The sequence below is a fragment of the Mus musculus genome, chromosome 1, assembly GCF_000001635.26.
Source record: "Mus musculus strain C57BL/6J chromosome 1, GRCm38.p6 C57BL/6J".
Classification (NCBI taxonomy): domain Eukaryota; kingdom Metazoa; phylum Chordata; class Mammalia; order Rodentia; family Muridae; genus Mus; species Mus musculus.
The window spans coordinates 157,542,476-157,561,243 of record NC_000067.6 but is presented as its reverse complement, the minus strand read 5'-3'; the positions used below and the strand labels follow the sequence as shown (position 1 = coordinate 157,561,243).

Below are 18,768 nucleotides of genomic sequence, written 5' to 3'. Positions count from 1 at the left end.
CCATCCCTGTGCTCTGCCCCACTCTGCTTGTCCCGGTAGAGAGGGCTAGGAGAGAACATACTCCTTCAGGCTAACAAGAGCAGGCCACCAGTGTATTCACCCTGTGCCTTTATCAGTCCCAAGCCCATTTCCTCCACCAGGTCCTAGTACCTCCCTCACCACTCTTTACCACTTAGACCCCGCCCACCTAGTACCACTACCTCACCCTCTTTACCACTTAGATAGACTCCACCCACCAAGGTACCCAGGCTGGCTGGCGGGTCTCACCAAAGGCAGGATGTGTCCGCAGCATATCCTCTCCAACCCTTCCCCCAGGAGTCCCCGTCACTGCCACACTGCTACCACTGGCTCCACTCGTCACTGCCAAGTGGGTTGCAGGAACTGAGTAGAGAGGCACTGGGGTTCCCATGTGTCCTGAATAGGTATCTCGCTGCAGGGGGAAAGACTGCTGTGCGAGGGGATTGGTCAGGCTTGTCTGCTCTGCTGTTGACCACAAGGTGGAGCTGTACTCAGAGTCTTCTGAGTAGTTTTGATGGCCAGAGAGATCAGGGTAGGGAGTGTCTAAGGAAGAAGCAGCAGCAGTTAGACAAACCATTAAACACTGCCGCTCTTGTCTTCTCTAGAAAGCAATCCCACGGGCTGGCTGTTACACGTGGCTTCCATTAATTTGATAGCAGGCAAAGCACTGACTAACCATAACACCTCTCTCTCTGCATTCTTCAGAATTACGCTCTTACTTCTTGGATAATCTCTGAGCCCTACTCCTGTGTGTGGAGAGGACAGAAATGACATCCAATTGAACTCTATACCTTTTAACATTCTCCTTTAAGGGGACTTCGTTAGACTTTTAAAACTTACAGTTAAAAACTCAAATGACACTTTAGAGATGATGGCTTCACTTGTGAAGAGTCTGGATTCATTTGCCCTGGAAGGGACCTGGCTGATACATCCACGAAGGTGTGGGTGTGTGAAATGCTTGGCTCCCGGACACAGGAATATTGTGAGCTGCCAGCCTTCCTGCCGGGGCTGTAAGAACGTTATCACATAGAGATGCCCAGCCAAGCTCACACAAAGCCAAGGAACAGAAGCCAAAGCCTCCCTCCATTCTGCCCATCCAGGAAGCAAGTACTAAAGGCTGGAAGGCAAGAGACAGGGGATCCTGTCTGAACTTCACCGTGACCTAGGGGATGGCTTTGATGAAATGTACGGAGTTAATTTGGAATACAATTCCTGCTGACCAGACACTTGGAGGCAATCTGAGGGAGGAGACTGACCAAACACTTTGAAACTGATTTCAGTTACATGACCAACTGATAGCTCAACATCTTCACACTTCCAATGTCTAGGACACTACTAAAGATGCTAATGGTGTGTAATCTCTGGGCACAAGAAAGAAAACTAGCTGGGAGCAAGTACGCACACAGGTAAAACAATTAGCTAACAGTAAGAGAGAGAGAGAGAGAGAGAGAGAGAGAGAGAGAGAGAGAGAGAGAGAGAGAGAAATCAAGTATTTGGAAAACCTGGCCTGCAGGGCAGGAACCCTCATGCTATGGGAATTTGGATGTGTCCAGGGTCTATGAGACCAGCAAAGGCCTATCAAAAGAGGCAGCCTGGATCAACAGGTTTAATTCCTAGAAGAAGAAGGCACCAAAGAAAAGGAAGTGTGGGTACAGCTGAAGATATTTCAATCAGATTATGGTAATCAGATCTCATGTTAGGTACCTGTTGTTCCTCCAGCTCCATAAATATCTGAAGGAGTCGAATCAGGATCTCTCGGGGCTCCTGTTCTATTTTGCTGTTTAAAATAAAGTAAAATCATTTAAAACAGTATAAAGGAAAATAAGGGCAGAAGACAAGGTAGTGAAAAAGTTAAGTCAATAAGAAATGTCCCAGGAAAATGACCAGACAAAGGGACCTCCACTGAATGCCCAGTGCCCAGAATCATGCAGATGAGACACTATTTCTTGAGTCTTTCAGCTCTCTTCAGAGCCAGGGTCACCATCCTCCCCAAAGTGAGAGTCACCATCCTCCCCAAAGTGAGAGTCACCATCCTCCCCAAAGTGAGAGTCACCATCCTCCCCAAAGTGAGAGTCACCATTCTCCCCAAAGTGAGAGTCACCATCCTCCCCAAAGTGAGAGTCACCATCCTCCCCAAAGTGAGAGTCACCATCCTCCCCAAAGTGAGAGTCACCATTCTCCCCAAAGTGAGAGTCACCATCCTCCCCAAAGTGAGAGTCACCATTCTCCCCAAAGTGCAGGTCACCATCTTCCCCAAAGTGAGAGTCACCATTCTCCCCAAAGTGAGGGTCACCATCTTCCCCCAAAGTGAGAGTCACCATTCTCCCCAAAGTGAGAGTCACCATCCTCCCCAAAGTGAGGGTCACCATCCTCCCCAAAGTGAGAGTCACCATCCTCCCCAAAGTGAGGGTCACCATCCTCCCCAAAGTGAGAGTCACCATCCTCCCCAAAGTGAGAGTCACCATCCTCCCCAAAGTGAGGGTCACCATCCTCCCCAAAGTGAAGGCTAAAGGAAGCAACTAAGCTATGGGCCTCGGGATTTGCTATCCAGGGATGGAGAAAAGGCAGTGTGCATTTAAAGAGTCACTTTGTCCAGCCTTCACAGCAGAGTAGAAGAAAGAAAATGGGGAAGGCCCTACTCCAATTACTCTTCTGATTAGGACCAGCAGCTTTCACAATTGTCAGAACAAAAAGGAAAAGCCCGGAAGTCCTTTAAGCAATTGCCCTACATTACATGAAAGTGACACAGGTCCACTGTGATCCATTGTTCCTAACAGAGATGGGGGAGCTTTGATGCTCATGAAACATCCTCTGGGTCCTCAGAGAAAGGGGTGGAGGGAGCATGGTTGGGAAAAGCGCCCCCCTGTGGCACTAGGCAAACACAGGAAAATGTTTGCACACAGCAAAGAAGCAAAGAACAAAATGTTCTGAATCCCAACATTCAGGGACACAGACCATGCCTCAAAGGCAATAGGAGACGCCCATGGTGGGGAATTAGCATCTCTATGTCTAGCCTATGTCTGGAAATGAAAAGGGGAACACAGGATACCCATTGACGCTGGTGTCACCCTCGTTACCTCCAGGTCCTTGTGCTTCCTCCGCAGTTGCACAAGCCAATCTGGTTCCAGGTCCCTGTCCCCACGGCGTCTTTCTAAAACCAGAGGATCTGACAGCTTCAGTTTCTCTGCGAGCTGAGCCGAGTTTCCAGGCAGGCCGAGTTTCCAGGCAGGTCAGGGGCAGAAAGTGAGAAGGACAAGAGAGAGAAATGGGGCATGTGGAAAGACAACAGGGGAGAGAGGCAATAAGAAGGGAGGAGAAGCCATAATTTACTCAAACATCACATAACAAAGAATAATTGAGAAATAACAAATTCAGCAGATCTCCTCCCAAAATTGCAGTATAAATATATAAGCAACCCATTTTGGTATTATTGCCCCCAAAATATGAGAGGAAAAAGAGAGCTCTCCAGCTTTGTGTCCGTGCATTGCTGCCTTCTCTTCGAGAAACTTCTAGAATAGAAATTCGAGAAAATTCAGGGACCTTGTTAATGCTAATTCTGATTCTGGTCTGGATGGGACTCAGATCTACATTGCTCACCACCTGATGCTGCTTTCTGCCTCAAGGTGTCATTATGTTCTGTACCTAGAAACTCTAATTACTCATCCTGGGCATCAGCCCACTAGCAGTGTGGGCAGGGGCTCAGGCAGCACAGATTTTATTGGTTATAGAATCCAGCACTTGGGCCTCATGTAAAGCGGTACAGATACTGTAGAGCACCCTGCCTTTTACTCTCTAGCTAATGGAGTGGGTTTTTTTTTCCTTCAATTAATTGAAACAACTATTTTCCTGATTGTTGTTTCTTCCCAAGAAACTAAGGGTTGGTACGGTTTTTGTTTTCTTTTTTAAATGTGTCCCACACGTGATAAAATATTCCATGCATTTAAAAGTATTTTAATAAGGATCATTTCCTGGTTTAATCACTAAAATCTATTTTCAAAGGCTCGCTTTTGTAATTAGGACGGCTCACCGTAGCTTGCAGTTTAACTGTACCAGAAAAGCAGATGCACAGAACTTCTCAAGCAGAACACGCCTGCTTTGCAGTCCCCCAACCCCTCTGCCCCCTGCCCAGCCAGTTGTTCTTTGTGCAAACAGGACCTCTGCTTATCACATCGGGGCATGCATACATGGTCAAAGACAGCCGTGGGCTCCAATTTTGCAGTGTGTTCAAAGAAGATGAAATGTGGAGTTTAAGCCTCTCTACAATGGCTTCTCTGAACACTGAAGATAAAACACCTACAGAGATCCCTTTGAGACGCTCACCTTGATGAGCTCCGCTAATAGCACAGGGTGGCTGCTCCCTTCCTGGCTCAAGACAGCTGCACCAATGGCTTCACAGTAATGCAAGGCCTGGGATGCCAGGCCATAATCTGCCAGACGGGAGGCATAGAGGAGCTTATACACCTGTGAAGAGGAACGGGCCAGGGATGAGTCCATCCGGGCAGGAGAGAGGCAGAGAAATGTAGATAAGACTTCTTGGAAGTCAGCTGACTGCCAGATTCCACTCACTCTGGCATCCAAATAGCAAGGGCCCAGTGCCATTTGGGGCAATTTATCTGCATATGGGCACAACTCCAAATCCAGCCTACATACAGTTGCTGCGTGATGGAGAAAAGGATTCAGGGATCACATCAACTCGTCTTTCCAGTCTTGGGTCTCCATTGGAAAGGCAGCAGGGCAGCCCTTTTATCCAGCAGCCTACATCACAGGAAGCCTGGGCATGTGAAGTGCAGCCCCGGCACAAGGGCTTACATGAAGATACAAAACTCTACCATTTGCAGAGGCTGTGAAGCCCACAAGGAAGTGCAGGCAGATGCTGGTGTAGGGAGGAAGAGTCTCCATAGCAGGAGCTATAGGATGAGATCAAACGTGACAGCTCTGGTGTCAAACAAAGTCAATCCAATCCAAACTCATGCTAGCTGGGGGACATTTGGGCTAGCCCCTTTGTCTCTCTGTGCCTCAGCTTCCCTGTTAGAGCATGGACGATGCCACCTAGTCCACTAGAACTATAAAGATAGAATTAGGGGATTCACACAAAGTACTTAGAACAAATGGTATGCACAAGTGAGCTGGTGAGATATAACCAGCCCTTCGAGCCTCGGTTCCAACTTCTGTGAAAGGGAAAACCCCACAGGATTAGAAGTGATATTCAAGATGCACGGCAACACAATGCTGAGTGTGTGAAACAGCCGGTAAGAATAGCTATACTAAGACTACCAGCCCAGAACAACGTCAACAAAACATGTGGGCGGGATGAATAACGAAGGGAAAGAAAAGCAACCAAAGTGCCTACGCTGGAGCCCTGTGGAGGAGCAGCTAGGCAAGGCAAAACTCTCAGAAAGGAGAGGCTAAATGGGTCATGTATTTACAATACAGGGACTCATTCCCAAGGTTACGTGTGTTCTGTGTTGAGTGTGCGTTGCTATTGTAGCTGTGTACATTCTCAACAGCGGACCTTGAGGATATCCATTTAGACAAGGTCTCAGGCCTGAAGAAGGTACTTAAGGCAGAAAAGAAAGGTACCTTCCCATAAAAGGGAAAGAAAATACAGAGTAGTGTCGAGTGAATGGGAGATGGGGACCTTGGAGTCAGTGCTGTGGCTGAGATAGTCCTATTCCCAGCCCAGAAACAAACTACCTCGGTTTTATGCCAGTTTGCTGCAAGGCTTCAGTGAAGTTCACACTCCACACCAGCAAGAGACGCGAGAAAAGGCCACTGGGTAGCAGGTCTCAAAACACATAGGGGATCGGACTGGAGGATGACGCGATGCCTACGGACATAGGGTAGCAACGAGATGCCAAACAGAGGGGCTGAGGGGAGAGAAAAGAGCCTGGCAGTGCGGTTGCCACCTATACAACTGAAACCCTGAGAAGAAAGAGAGAATGGACTAAGGCCAGAGCAGGAGGGAAGCTCCTGAGAAAGGGGGAGTGGTCAGAAGGTGAGCTGTCAGAGGGACCAGAGGGCTGTAGGAGCTGAGGAGGAGCTGAGCGGAAGTGCTAGGAGAGAAGAGCCCAGGGCAGCAGGAGGACAGGAAGGGAGGGAGGGGCAGAACTGCAGCAAGATTTCCGCATGTATGCCTCCAGCAAAGACTTCTGAACCGTTTGCTTTCATGCTGTAAAATTCTGACCTTCCGGGAACATAAAAAGAAACCCTAAGCCTTCCCGCACTCCCGTTAAAGAGGACAAATGCAGGAGATGACTTGGCCGGTGGTACCAGGTGCCAAACAGCAAGGCTAAGAACCTGGCTGCCCACAACCTAGACACAGCATCGCTGATGGCCGCCCCGCCCCGCCCCGCCCCCCTCGGGGTTCAGTTACCTGGAAAGAAGGGATGAAGGATTTGGGGCGGCCCAGCATCTGGCAGTACTCGAAGATTTCCGTCCGCTGGATAGCCTCAATTGTTGCAAATTTCATAAACTCTTGACTAAAAGCAGGGAATAACAAGAACAGAGGTGAGGCGGAGATGCTGCTCTCAGGCAGGTCTATAAGAGGAAAGAGCCTGTGGGCTCAAGATAGACTGCACTTCCTCCTTGACCTCCATCTCTTTAGGTTTGGGCAATAAGTGAGAGTGCCAGCACTTCTAGAAGAGCCTGCTTGTGAGGAGGAGGCTCTGCACCTCCCTTAACATCCCCCTTCAACACCTCCCACTTCAACCTCCTAAAAACTAGTCCTCAGCCCTCAGCCCTCAGCCCTCAGCCCTCAGTCCTCAGCCCTCAGCCCTCAGCCCTCAGCCCTCAGCCCTCAGCCTGGCATGCCCCAGGAAAGACAGAGCAGCCTGAGCTTGCCAAGTGCAAAAGAGGAAGCCGTGGAGTCCAGGAGCACCACAGATGGCCTGGCACAGACTGGGGAGGACAATGGAGCCAGAAAGAAATGACAGATCTTGCACAGGAAGTTCATCCGGCCAGTGAGGAAAGAAAACAGGTGAATGTGATACACACACACATACACACACACACACACACACACACACTTGCCGTCTCCCCTCTACAGCTTGCCAGGTGCCCTATATTCCAGTCATCAGAATAATTCCAGAAGCTAACATATCTCAAGAAACTCCCCCAGGAGTCATGAACATGGGCTATAGGAAGCGAGGTACCTTTATGGGCTTGCTTAGCCCAGACAGACTGCCTTGAGAAGATGACTCTTCTATCTGAGCCCAGGCTCAAGAGAAGAATCTGTGAGGAGCACCGATTGCTATGGTGGTAGAGGATTAGGAATATCAGCTACAACTTTTGCTCCTGCAACCTTACTGTCTAGACTCCAAGTCCATCCTGATGGTGCACCCGAGAGGCTACCTTAGACAAGGCTTTCAATCCCTCAATACCTTGCTTCCCCGGTGCAGTTACCTTTTTATAAAGTAAATCTGTAACAAAGCAAACATTGCAAAGACACTGATAGCTCTGCATCTCAGAAATGTCTTCTTTCTCTCTCTTGAGACAGGTTCGTAGCCCTGGCTGGCTGGCTAGCCTAGAACTCATTGCACCACCCTGGCTAGCATTGGCCTTGCTACAATCCCCCTGTCTATACCTCTTGACTGCTAGAATTCTAGGAGCGCAATACCATGACTGCTCAGAAATCACAACTATTAAGGAGAAAGAGGTAGAAAGATCCAGAACAGTGAGGACCACCCAGGGTAAGATTATCTGCTTCAACTCACTCTTTCTCCAGGGCTTTGGGGTCCTTGGGGGGGGGGGGGAAACACCCTGATATGTGGCTACCAGAAAACAAGTGACTGATGCAGAAGGTTCCAAAGAGCTTGTGCTCCAAATTAATATATTGAAGTAGTATGGAGGCCCCAAAAAGTAGGCTCCTAGAATAAGCCCAGGGCTGCCCAAAATATACTATTGTAAACTTCATTTTTCTATGTTATCTCTGGTTGTGGAGCTAGGCTGCCACCCAGTGGCCAGAAGAGTTCAACACACACCAAGAGCACTAACAGCACCAAAGGCCCTCTGGTGGTGTGATGTGGCACCCTCTGGTCACCTTGCCTAGACTAATGCAGAAGATAGAGAGGAAGAGCGGGCAGTAGCGGAAATTTACACAAGAAAATGAGTAGTGAAGCCATGAAACCCAGTAAGGGCTAAAATAACCCGTGCAAATCATCTTTACAAAAGTCACATACGTACCTGTGGCTACTGCCCACCAAGGCCAGATGATCTGTCTTCACCGTATAGTGACCAAAGGGCACATGAGCCATGAGATAGCAGAAGTGAGATGCCTCCACAAGCCCTTTTCCAGCTGCAGGAGGAGAACAAGAGCCCAGGCGTGAGGCACACCCTGTGGGACCCAGTGTCTGAGTAGAACAGAGAGTTAAATAGTGGACCCCAGGGTCAGAGCGGAAACCTGATATGAATAAACCAGGGGAGTTCTTGTGACATCTCCCTTTCCTTCCCTCCTGCATCAGTGTTTCTGACCTCAGATCCTGCATTTCAGTTCTCATCAGCCACAACCAGGATGCTGTGTGCTGTTTCACGTCCCCCTGATGAGTTTTTCATTGGGAATTTTCTAAAAGTCATGGTCATTCCTGGGGCTGAGAATCGAGACAAGATGCCTATACCTAAGTAAAGTAGGACATCAGAAACGGATTTTAAACATCCTTGTGGGGTGTGGCTGCTTCCTTGTGGGGTGTGGCTGCTTGTGGGGTGTGGCTGCTTCCTTGTGGGGTGTGGCTGCTTCCTTGTGGGGTGTGGCTGCTTCCTTGTGGGGTGTGGCTGCTTCCTTGTGGGGTGTGGCTGCTTGTGGGGTGTGGCTGCTTCCTTGTGGGGTGTGGCTGCTTCCTTGTGGGGTGTGGCTGCTTCCTTGTGGGGTGTGGCTGCTTCCTTGTGGGGTGTGGCTGCTTCCTTGTGGGGTGTGGCTGCTTGTGGGGTGTGGCTGCTTCCTCTACTGAAGTTGGATGATTGAAGACTTTTCCTGTGCTCATAAAAAATCACATCAATTACCAAGTTGTTCCTGACTTTTAAATGTTCTCCAAACATTTTCTACTACTTTAAACTCGAATTAAGTGGGTGTGACAGTCAATCTTCATTGTCAACTTGAATAGACTATCTTAGGAAATACCTCTGGGTGTGACCTTCAGGGTGCTTCCAGAAAGGTTTAACTGAATCGGGAGGACTCATTTGGAGTGTGGGAGGCACTATCCTCTGGGCTAGGATCTAGGAGTGAAGAGAAAGAGAGGGAAGGAGCCCATCACCCATCTCTGCTTCCTGGCCGTGAACACCAGGCCTCTAGTCACATCTCAACCGTCTGCCGTGACAGACTGTGTTTCCTAGAACTGTGAGCCAGAGAAACCCCCTTGCTTAAGTTGGTTTGGTCGGCCATTTTGCCACAGCAGTGAGAAAATGGCTAACAGCGGGTGAAGTACAGAGTCTGGTGCCCAATAGACATGGGTCCCCTTTCAAGCAGACAGCTGGGTCACAACCTTACAGAGGGCTGCTTCAAATTCAGAAGAGCAGTTGTTCACAGCGTTCCACAAAGAACACCATGGTTTCTAAAAGTTAGACCAAATTTGTGAAGTAGAGATCTGGATATCCTGTAGACATTCCACACTTGTAAGGCCCTGTTCTCAGACAGATAATAGAAATAAAGACAGAAAGCTACCAAGGTGGTTTAGGCAAAAGCAGCATTTCCCATCTGAAGTCCCCGAGGCAAGAGGAAGTGGCACGCCCCTGTGTTAGCTCAAGGTAAAGGCACCTCACCTGTAAGTAGAAAGTGAAGAGGAGGCTATATAGCAATGGAAACACAACGCTCCCAGTGGGAATTCTGGGAAACAGATATGGAAAAACAAACAAACACACAAACATAGCAAAAGCAGATGAAGGTACCTTTCCCTGGGGTTTCTTAACCAGGAGGCTAACAGCGGCAAGATTACAGTTATAAAGTAACAACTAAATAGTTTTATGGTTGGGGTTGGGGTGGGGGTCACCACAGCATGAGGAACTGTATCAAAGGTGCTAGCATTAGGAAAGTTGAGAAACACTAGGAAACACTAAACTAATGTCAGACATGGAAAGTTGCCCCAGGGAAGGCGTAAGCCAATTTCTGCTTACCCAGGGTATCCCCCATGCTGACAATCGCTCGCTGGTACAACTCTGTATCTCCAGCCTGATTTGACAGGATCACAGCCAAGTGGGGCCGCCAGTCTCCCCACTGTTTGTCTCCACAAACCTGAAAAATAATAACGAATTACAGAATCATTTACCACAAACCAGGGTGTAGTTAAGAAGGCTGCTGTTTATTCGTAGGTATGGAGTTCAAGGAATGTCTGCTATGCTATTGATGCTATTATTCAGTGTGTGTGATGCTAATACTCATTGATTCGGAGTTCCATCTGCCTGAAGCAGCAGGTGTGTGGCACAGAACAAGTTGGCGGCCCACACCTGTAAACCTAGCACTCGGGAGGCTAAGAGGGCATCACGAGTTTGAGGCCTGTCTGGACCAGAATGAGACCCTGTCTCAAAATACAAATAAAAAGAGCCAGGTGCTGGTGGCACCGCACGCCTTTAATCCCAGCCCTTGGGAGGCAGAGGCAGGCGGATTTCTGAGTTCAAGGCCAGCCTGGTCTACAGAGTGAGTTCCAGGACAGCCAGAGCTACACAGAGAAACCCTGTCTTGAAAAAGCCAAAAAATAAAAAAATAATAAATAATAAAGAGAGGGAAAATAATATATACATACACACGCACACACACACAGAATCACCCACACACCCACACATACAGAGACACAAAAATACATACACATATATACACTCGCACACAGACACACATAGAAACATAGAAACAGATACACAGGCATATATACATACAGACACATACACACAGAGACACAAAAACATACATACAGACATACAAACACACATATAAAAAAACACAGACATACACACATATACCCTTACACACATAAACACATACATACACACAGACAGACACACAGAGAGGGACACACACACACAGATACACATACACAGATACAAACACATACCCACACATACAGAAACATAGACACAAAAGCTCACAAACACATACAAGCCCATACACATGTATATCACACACAGATACACACTAGTTATAAAAGTGATAAATAAGGTGGAATTATTAGTTTACTGATTTTCCAATTTCTTCTCTGTGCCTTCACTTCAATTATCTAGAGACAACGTCCTCCCCACACCCTGCTGTCCCCACTGCAAAACAACTCAGGTTTTAGTGAGAAAAGGGAAGTGAAAGATTGATCTCCCTTGCCCATGCTAACCCTGTACAAAGGTCAGGGATTCGGGTTGCTCAGTATCTTACAAGTGGCTAGTGTGTCCTGGTCTTATAAGGCCCTTCCACACATGGCAACCTTCATGATGCTGCTGTGAAATGGCTTCCTATTACCACTTAAGGAATGAGAAAATCAAGCCAACTTTCAATTCCCCTCTCAGCCTGGTGACAGTGCAGTGGCCGTGGACTCCACCATGCATCGGGAGAAAGTCATCAGCCCTGTATAACTGAGGCGACCCACACACAGCGCTTGCCTTGGGTTCAGATTTCACATGCCTTTGACCCATTTGGAGTTAGTTTTTGTGTAAGGAGATAGACACTGGTCCAATCTCATTCTTCTGCATGTGGGCATCCAGTTTTCCCACTGCCACTTGTTGACGATGCTTCCTTTTCTCCAGCTTATGTCTTTGGCATTTGTGTCAAATATGAAGGGCTGTAGTTAGCTGTGCTCATGTTTGGGTCTTTGATCTTGGTCCATTGTCTTAGATGTCTGTTTTTGTGCCAGTACCGTATTCTTTGTACTACTGTGGCTCTGTAACATACCTTAATATCTGGAAAGGTGAGCCCTTCAACATTGTTCTTTTTGCTCAGGTTGCTTTGCCTATCTGGTGTATTTTGTGTTTCCATATGAATTTTAGGATCGTGTCTTCTATTTTTGCAAAGAATGAGGTGGAGATTTTTACGTGGATTGAATTAAAATGTGAACGGCTTTTGGTAGCTTAGTCATTTTTGTGATATCAATTTTATTAATCCTTGGACATGGAATATATTTCCATTTTTAATATCTTTCTCTTTCTTTGGGTGTTTTAAGTTATTCCACCCAAGTCCTGTCTCATGCTAGTAGTGTGAACTTGAGCAAGTCTTTAATTGCACTGAACCTTTGTTTCCTCGTCTCTAGAACAGAGATCATCATTTGTACCTGAGAAGATTCCCAGCGACAATAAAATGAGACAATTATATGAAGCACACAGCACAGTTCTTCACACTTGGTTTGCACCTTATAAATTTCACAATAGGCATGAACACACATTTGTGTGTATACATTTATATATACACACACACAACCTCAGTAGAAGAAAGGTAATTTGCAAACAGTCTACATCAATCCTGTTACACAGAGGGAGAGTGAAATTGACAGTAATTGCTAACACTTAGAATTCCCAACTATTTGTAATTATTTAGTGTTTATAATCATCACAAGGAATAAAGGATGCTTTATCCAACTCCATGTGATATTTGCTCCCTATCTATCTCAACAGTATATATCATAATGGTGGTCATAAGAAGTCATCAGAGTAATAGTTTTACTTAATGACAGTGGCTTAGACCATGAGCCACACCCTTGGCTAAACATTTCTCCTGCCAACAATCACACACCACAAGGACACTGCTATCCTCGCTTAAACATATAAGCCAGGCCATTTCTTGCTGGATCTTCAAGAATATAACAGAAGGGGAAGTTTTCTTACAAAAAGGAAATAATCTTGGAAGTCATCCTGTTTCCTCCCTGGTTTGGAGAAAGACACGGGTAGTATAAAGCCAATTGAGAAAGAGAGATGGGGAGAGGGAGAAGAAGAGAGATAGAGAGGCAGAAAGACAAATAGACAGTAACAGCAGAGAGAGAGAGAGACAGAGAGAGAGAGAGAGGACTCATTGACTAATTTTCTTGATGGGATGGGAATGCAAGCATGGTGGGTTCAGATATTCTCACCCATAATTCTATTGGCTGGCCATCAAAATCACCACAAAGAGAAAAACTGTTATTAAGTAGCAACCAAGTCTGCCTATCAGTAATGAGCAAAGTCAAACTTAGACGTGGAATGAAGCCCACATCTGTGCATCCAGTGGCCATGTTTCTTCCATGACACTATCCATGTAGAAGAAAGATGGCCTGGTATTCAATGTGAAAGGACAGAAAGTTCTCACACTCTAAGATCAAATACTGAACTGGTGCGTTGCCTGCAGAGCCTTAGTCTCCCATCTAAGAGCAGGGGAGATTAGCTAACTCCACCTCATCACGGAGGCCCAATGGACCACAGGCTGATTATATCACTTCCTCCATTAGGTGCTCCGTGACATGATGCAGTTTTATTGCAGCACTGAAGCTTCCGTTCAACTGACTTGTGAAGCATACCCTGTATTCCAAAATAGCCCATTGGTTTAATGATGGGGGACAGAAGACATCATTTCTCTTTGCTTTGCTTTTCTTAGAATTATCTACAATAAGAGGAGGGTCAAAAGGAAAAAAGACGAGAAATTCCTTTTCATTAAAACCAGTTGCTAGCAAAAAACTCAAGCTTCAGATATAAGATACAACTGCCAAAAGTAGCAGAGATTGAAGGGACGTGCATTGAGCAGGAACAGGGTAAAGAAGCAATACTTCCATGAAGCAATAACATAAACTGGACATAAAGGAGCTCAGGAAAGAGATGGCACTGAACAGGAAGAGACAAATGTGACCCGCAGAGCTTAGGAAAGGAATGGGGCAAACGTTAAAGAAACCAAGACAAAAGTGTTAGAACACAAGAGCGAGAGACCCTGGGGGAAACACCGTAAAGGACAGAGACAGAGGCAAGAAAAGGAAAGACAGGAGTGGGCAACGGGAAGAATGAGGTAGAAAAGAACAAGAACGTCTTTAATTTAAGAAAAAGGTAAAAGCTGGGTGTGGTGGCACATGCTCGGAATCCTAACACCTGTTGGGAGATGCCATCAGGAAGACAGAAGTTCAGGATGATCCTCAGCTACATACTGAGTTTGACACCAGCATGGATCTCATAAAGGAGGTAGCTATATTTCCATAATTCACATGTTTACATATAGTTTATATGTATGAGATACATATACATGGAACTCCTAGAAGTTAAACCAAAATAAATACTGAAAAATATAATCCAAGAAAATGTTTCTAAATTCTAAGATATGAATTGTGGACATTCAAAAGGCAGGCTATGCTGTACTCCCAGAAAAACAAACAAACAAAAACAAACCCTGATAGTCAATGCTAAGATATATGGTAGTAAATGCTATATATGCATAATAAGATCTATGCTAGTAAGGGCATATGCTCTTAAGTATATGCCCCATTGGATACATTTGGGCAAAAAGATAAGGTCTGCTCTAGTAGAGAAGCTCTTCAGCTGGTCTCCACCTTCTTGTCAGCCATATTCAACTCCAAAAGCACAAAGCCTAATGTGTCCAGCTCTGGAGGATTTATGGAATGGGTACACGTTCCTTCTTTGGGAAGTGAAGGGCAGCCCAGTTGTAGGATGTCTGAGGAACAACAGCTCTTGTAAAATCAGGCTCTATGTGAAAGGCAATGTCTTTGGAGTGAGACAGACCTGAACCCGTCATGACTCTACTCCACACTACCTCCATGACTGAGCCGTTTTACACCTTGGCAGCTCTGTTTCTTTGTCTGCAAAGCAGGGATAATAACTCCCATCTCCATTCATGAAATCAAACACTATGTATCAAATAATATATGGGCCAAGCACATTGTAGATAATTAATAAACTAGTATTCATGCTTCCTCTTTAAAAAGAAAAAAATCACTACATTCCCAAGCAGTCCCCAACACCCCACTCCCAACCCTTAGGAGTCTGGGGTATAGAAGGAAGCCTGTGACAGAGAGTACCGTGGCTGCTTGTGGAATCCTTCCTGACATGAGCTGGAAGAGGGTCTGCAGAGGGTCATTGAGCGCCAGCGTACTGGTGAAACTGTAACGAGAAAGGAGAGTCAGTGGGGATCGAGCCCAGAGGGAGCCCATCAACAGTACATGGGCCTGAATATTCATTCCGCTTGACAGAGCTTCTGTTTTGAAACAAGGCTTCTCTCTGCTCTGCTGTGCCTTTGTGGCCTTTTAGGGACGACGATCAGTTGCATCTTGACTGAATCACACACCCTGAGTAGACTTCATTGTTCAAGGATATTTTCTGTATTTTTTGCCCTAATGCCTTAATTCTTGGGTGGTCACTTCTAAATGCCTTTTGTCGGTGAGGTGCCCACCTACATCTCCAGGTTGTCTGGGTAGCCCAGCAGTAAGCCTAGAATCTCTGCTCCATGGGCCCCTCCTCCCCAGCTACCCTCAGTTCCTCCTCACCAAACCCATCCTACTAAGCATCATTTTTCTGGCTTATCGCAAGCTGGGTCTGTAGAGCTTTGACTCATAAGCACTAAATAGCCATTTTCAATAACCAAGGAGGTGTGGAAGAGGGACCAGAAATGATCCTGCTGATGACAAACTGTGGGATATGCTTAACAAGGATATAATAAGCTCTACAGCTGATTTGAGATTTAAGCATACTCAGTAAGAGAGATTTTTCACAATTCACTGAGCCCCATCAAAAGTCAATGGCCCAAGGCAAAAATCTGTAGCAGAGATGTATGCTACAATGTGGGGATGTGGGAAGTTCATTTCCAAACTCCAAAGGGAAAATCACCCCTCGGATCGCTATCTTTAGCACCCTTGCTGCCACAGGAGCTTAGCACCCTCAGCATCACAGACAGCAGCATGCCCACCGGTCCAGCCTAGGGCCCCAGTGGCTGGAAGATAGCGTTGCGTGTCTCTGGGAAGATGAAGCTGAAGTATCGTAGAGTCTCACTGAGACCATCATGAAAAGCCACCACCAGGTAGTGTGGCAGCGAATAGGAACACAGACGGTACTTAAAGCAAAGGGTATGGCTCCCATTCAACTCTGCCCAATGGGACTTATGGCCAATTCAACCGAAGTTAGGATGAGGAGTTGCCTCCAGAACGTCAGTGGGCCCTAGAGGATAAGCATGTGCTCACAGCATCTCTCTCACACTCTGACCCAGGAGGCATGCCTGTCCTCTGTGAGGTGCACAGGAGTGTAGAGGACTCACATGGGGACTCTCCTACAGTGTCCATCTAGATCCAACACCTCCTCTTCACACTGGTTCCCCACTATCTTTCACCACACTTTCTCCAGGATGCTGGCTATGTGCCATGCTTCTCTCCCTATCTCATTCTGGCTTGGTTATCCTCCCTGGTCTACCATGGCTCTTGGTTCACTGTCCTGTGTGATTTCTTACTAAGTATACATCTTCTATCCACACGGCTCATGGTTCTACCAGATCATATCCCTATCAGCCTCTCGGTAGCCCCAGCCTTGGTGCAAGACCAAGGCCTGGACACTTTCCTAAATCAAAACCCTTTATGTAGCCTTCAGGCTCCCTCAGATACACTTCAGTGACTGCTCATTCTTCCTTCACTAATGGGACTGTCTAACCTATCCCCCTCCTATGGAGGACAACGACAATGTAGAATATTCTCAATTCTGTTCCTGGACAATATTGCTCAACTGTTTCATCCCATTTAAATGGGTTGAAGGAATGCCTCTTTGTCTACATTATAATAATCTAGGGAGAGTAAGATTGCTTAGCAGGTAAGTCCATTCACTGCCAAGTTTGATGACATAAGTTTAGATGCCCTGGATCTACATGATGCAAGAAGAGAACTGACTCCTACAAAATGTCCTCTGGCCTTCACATACCACTCTATGACCCTTGCCTACATACAGTCAGAGAGACAGACACAATGAATGAATGAATGAATGAATGAATGAATGAATGAATGAATACTTTAAAACCTTGAGAGCTGAATATGAAGGTGGTGGTGTTTATAATCCCAGTACTTAGTATGCTGAGGACAAGGAGAATAAGAAGGAATAAGGGAGGAGAGAAGAGGGAAAGGAAGGGGAGGAAAAGAAGGGGGGAAGGAAGGGAGGGGACAGAGGGGAGAAGAATTGAGAAATTAGAAATGCTACACCCATCTCAATAAAGAGAACTGGCCAACTATGTATGGAACTTCTCAATGCATTTTTCACTTCTCCCCTACACACACACACACACACACACACACACACACACACACACATCACCTTTGGAAGGGAGGATTATCTGTTCTTCTTGTCTTTGTAAACTAGACTCACCCACTCATGACCCAGTTGTAGGTCCTTGGGTCCATCTTACTGGCTAGGAACAAGGCATGTCCCCACAAGTGGTTCTTCATAGCCCACTCCAAAGCCTCCTGCGAAGCAAAGCATGACATTCAATAAGACCTTGCCCACTTTACCCAATTAAAACAACTAGTTCCCATACGTAGGCATTGGTGCATCCCAAGCCATAGAAAATCCCAGAGAAATGTAGAAAATGAAGAAAGTCGAGCGGGAATGTAGGCTCCACTGTGTGCAGCTGTTCTCTGTGTGGTCCACTCCTCCAGCCGGCATCCGTTAGGACATTGCGTTAGCTTCCGTCTAAGTTACAGAATACTTGTAAGAACCTATACCAAAAGTAAGGAAATGGGTTCACCCCAGAGATGGAGTCTCAAGATATGAGTAGAAAAAATAAATGTATTTTTGCAGCCCTGCTAAAGAAGACTGCCCTTCTTAACAGCTGTGGCAGAGGCCACGTTTTCCTTCCTAGGCACAAAGCTGGACATTTCCCACCACACTGCCTGTGAGCTTGGCTGAGTCCCGGACCATGGCATGGGAATGGCAGTGCCACCTATAGGTTTGACGCATAGAATGCATCACACTCACTCCTAACCTGTCTCACCCATCAGGTTTCTGGAATGGAGAGGACTCCTGGGGAACCTTGGAAATCCTAAACCAGAGATGGCGAAGGTCACGGCGTCCTCAGTCTGTGATATGGAGGAGGGATAACCTACAGCTCATTTGTGTATTCTGATGAAAAGAAATTAGCTACTGTGCTTCAGCGGGTGCACACAGGAGCTCGCCTGCGAGCCTAAGGCGGAGACTGCTGGTTAAAGATCAGGCGCTCTCACAGGATAAATTGGAAGCACCATTGAGTAAGGTAGGCTAAAGCTGCAAACTTCAACACACACACATATATTTGCTTTTTTAATTCAACTTAAAGTTGAGGTTTAGAACTGATATTAACAGCTTCTTTGGTAGAAAATAAACACATGGTATCCAGCGGAAAGTCACTAATGGGCTAATTCTACCTCCATGTAACAAGTATCTTTATTACCGCAACACTTCTCTATGTAATCTCATTGGATAGAGGAGGCAAATTTAATACTCACAATTTGGGAATTCAGCCTTAGATTCAAAGCAAGTGAAAAGACAGCATTAGAATAATTCTTTAGCTTGCTTTAACTATTTCATAATTCTTTCTAATTTTGTTTAAAAGAAGTGACTGATGGATTGGTTTGGAATTGTCAGTTGACTCAAAACTCTGCCCATCCCAAAAATATAACTTATGAATAAGAACTTGGGACCTTATATCAAGGTTGGCAGGATTATTAAATCCAAGAGCCAGTACCTGAGTCAAATATGAATAAAGGTATCTGGATACCCAGCTCGTCATTCATCACCTGCAGTCACCCCCACCGCTCCCTCCCTCCCTCCCTCCCTCACTGACTCTCATCTATCTCTCTGTGTGCTGAGGTTCCCAGA

The 18,768-nt window shown here is 46.3% G+C and overlaps 1 protein-coding gene across 8 annotated transcripts in view; it reads right to left on the bottom strand.

The window, feature by feature from the left end:
* Positions 1 to 18,768, bottom strand: part of Sec16b (SEC16 homolog B (S. cerevisiae)) — a 61,693-nt gene that overhangs the window by 7,182 nt on the left and 35,743 nt on the right. For 7 of the 8 annotated variants that reach the window (NR_027641.1, XM_006497049.2, XM_017312986.1 and 4 more), the window contains 9 exons: positions 17,281 to 17,378; positions 14,964 to 15,045; positions 10,120 to 10,237; positions 8,200 to 8,311; positions 6,392 to 6,497; positions 4,339 to 4,479; positions 3,096 to 3,209; positions 1,723 to 1,795; positions 268 to 561 (listed from right to left, as the gene is read on the bottom strand). Coding sequence is in view for 7 of the 8 variants with exons in the window: in XM_006497049.2 (XP_006497112.1) it covers positions 268 to 561; positions 1,723 to 1,795; positions 3,096 to 3,209; positions 4,339 to 4,479; positions 6,392 to 6,497; positions 8,200 to 8,311; positions 10,120 to 10,237; positions 14,964 to 15,045; positions 17,281 to 17,378 (1,138 nt within the window). In the remaining variant the exon portion in view is untranslated. Of the gene's footprint in view, positions 1 to 267; positions 562 to 1,722; positions 1,796 to 3,095; positions 3,210 to 4,338; positions 4,480 to 6,391; positions 6,498 to 8,199; positions 8,312 to 9,130; positions 9,226 to 10,119; positions 10,238 to 14,963; positions 15,046 to 17,280; positions 17,379 to 18,768 lie in introns of those variants that run through there. The other variant, XM_017312987.1, reaches the window with a different exon arrangement.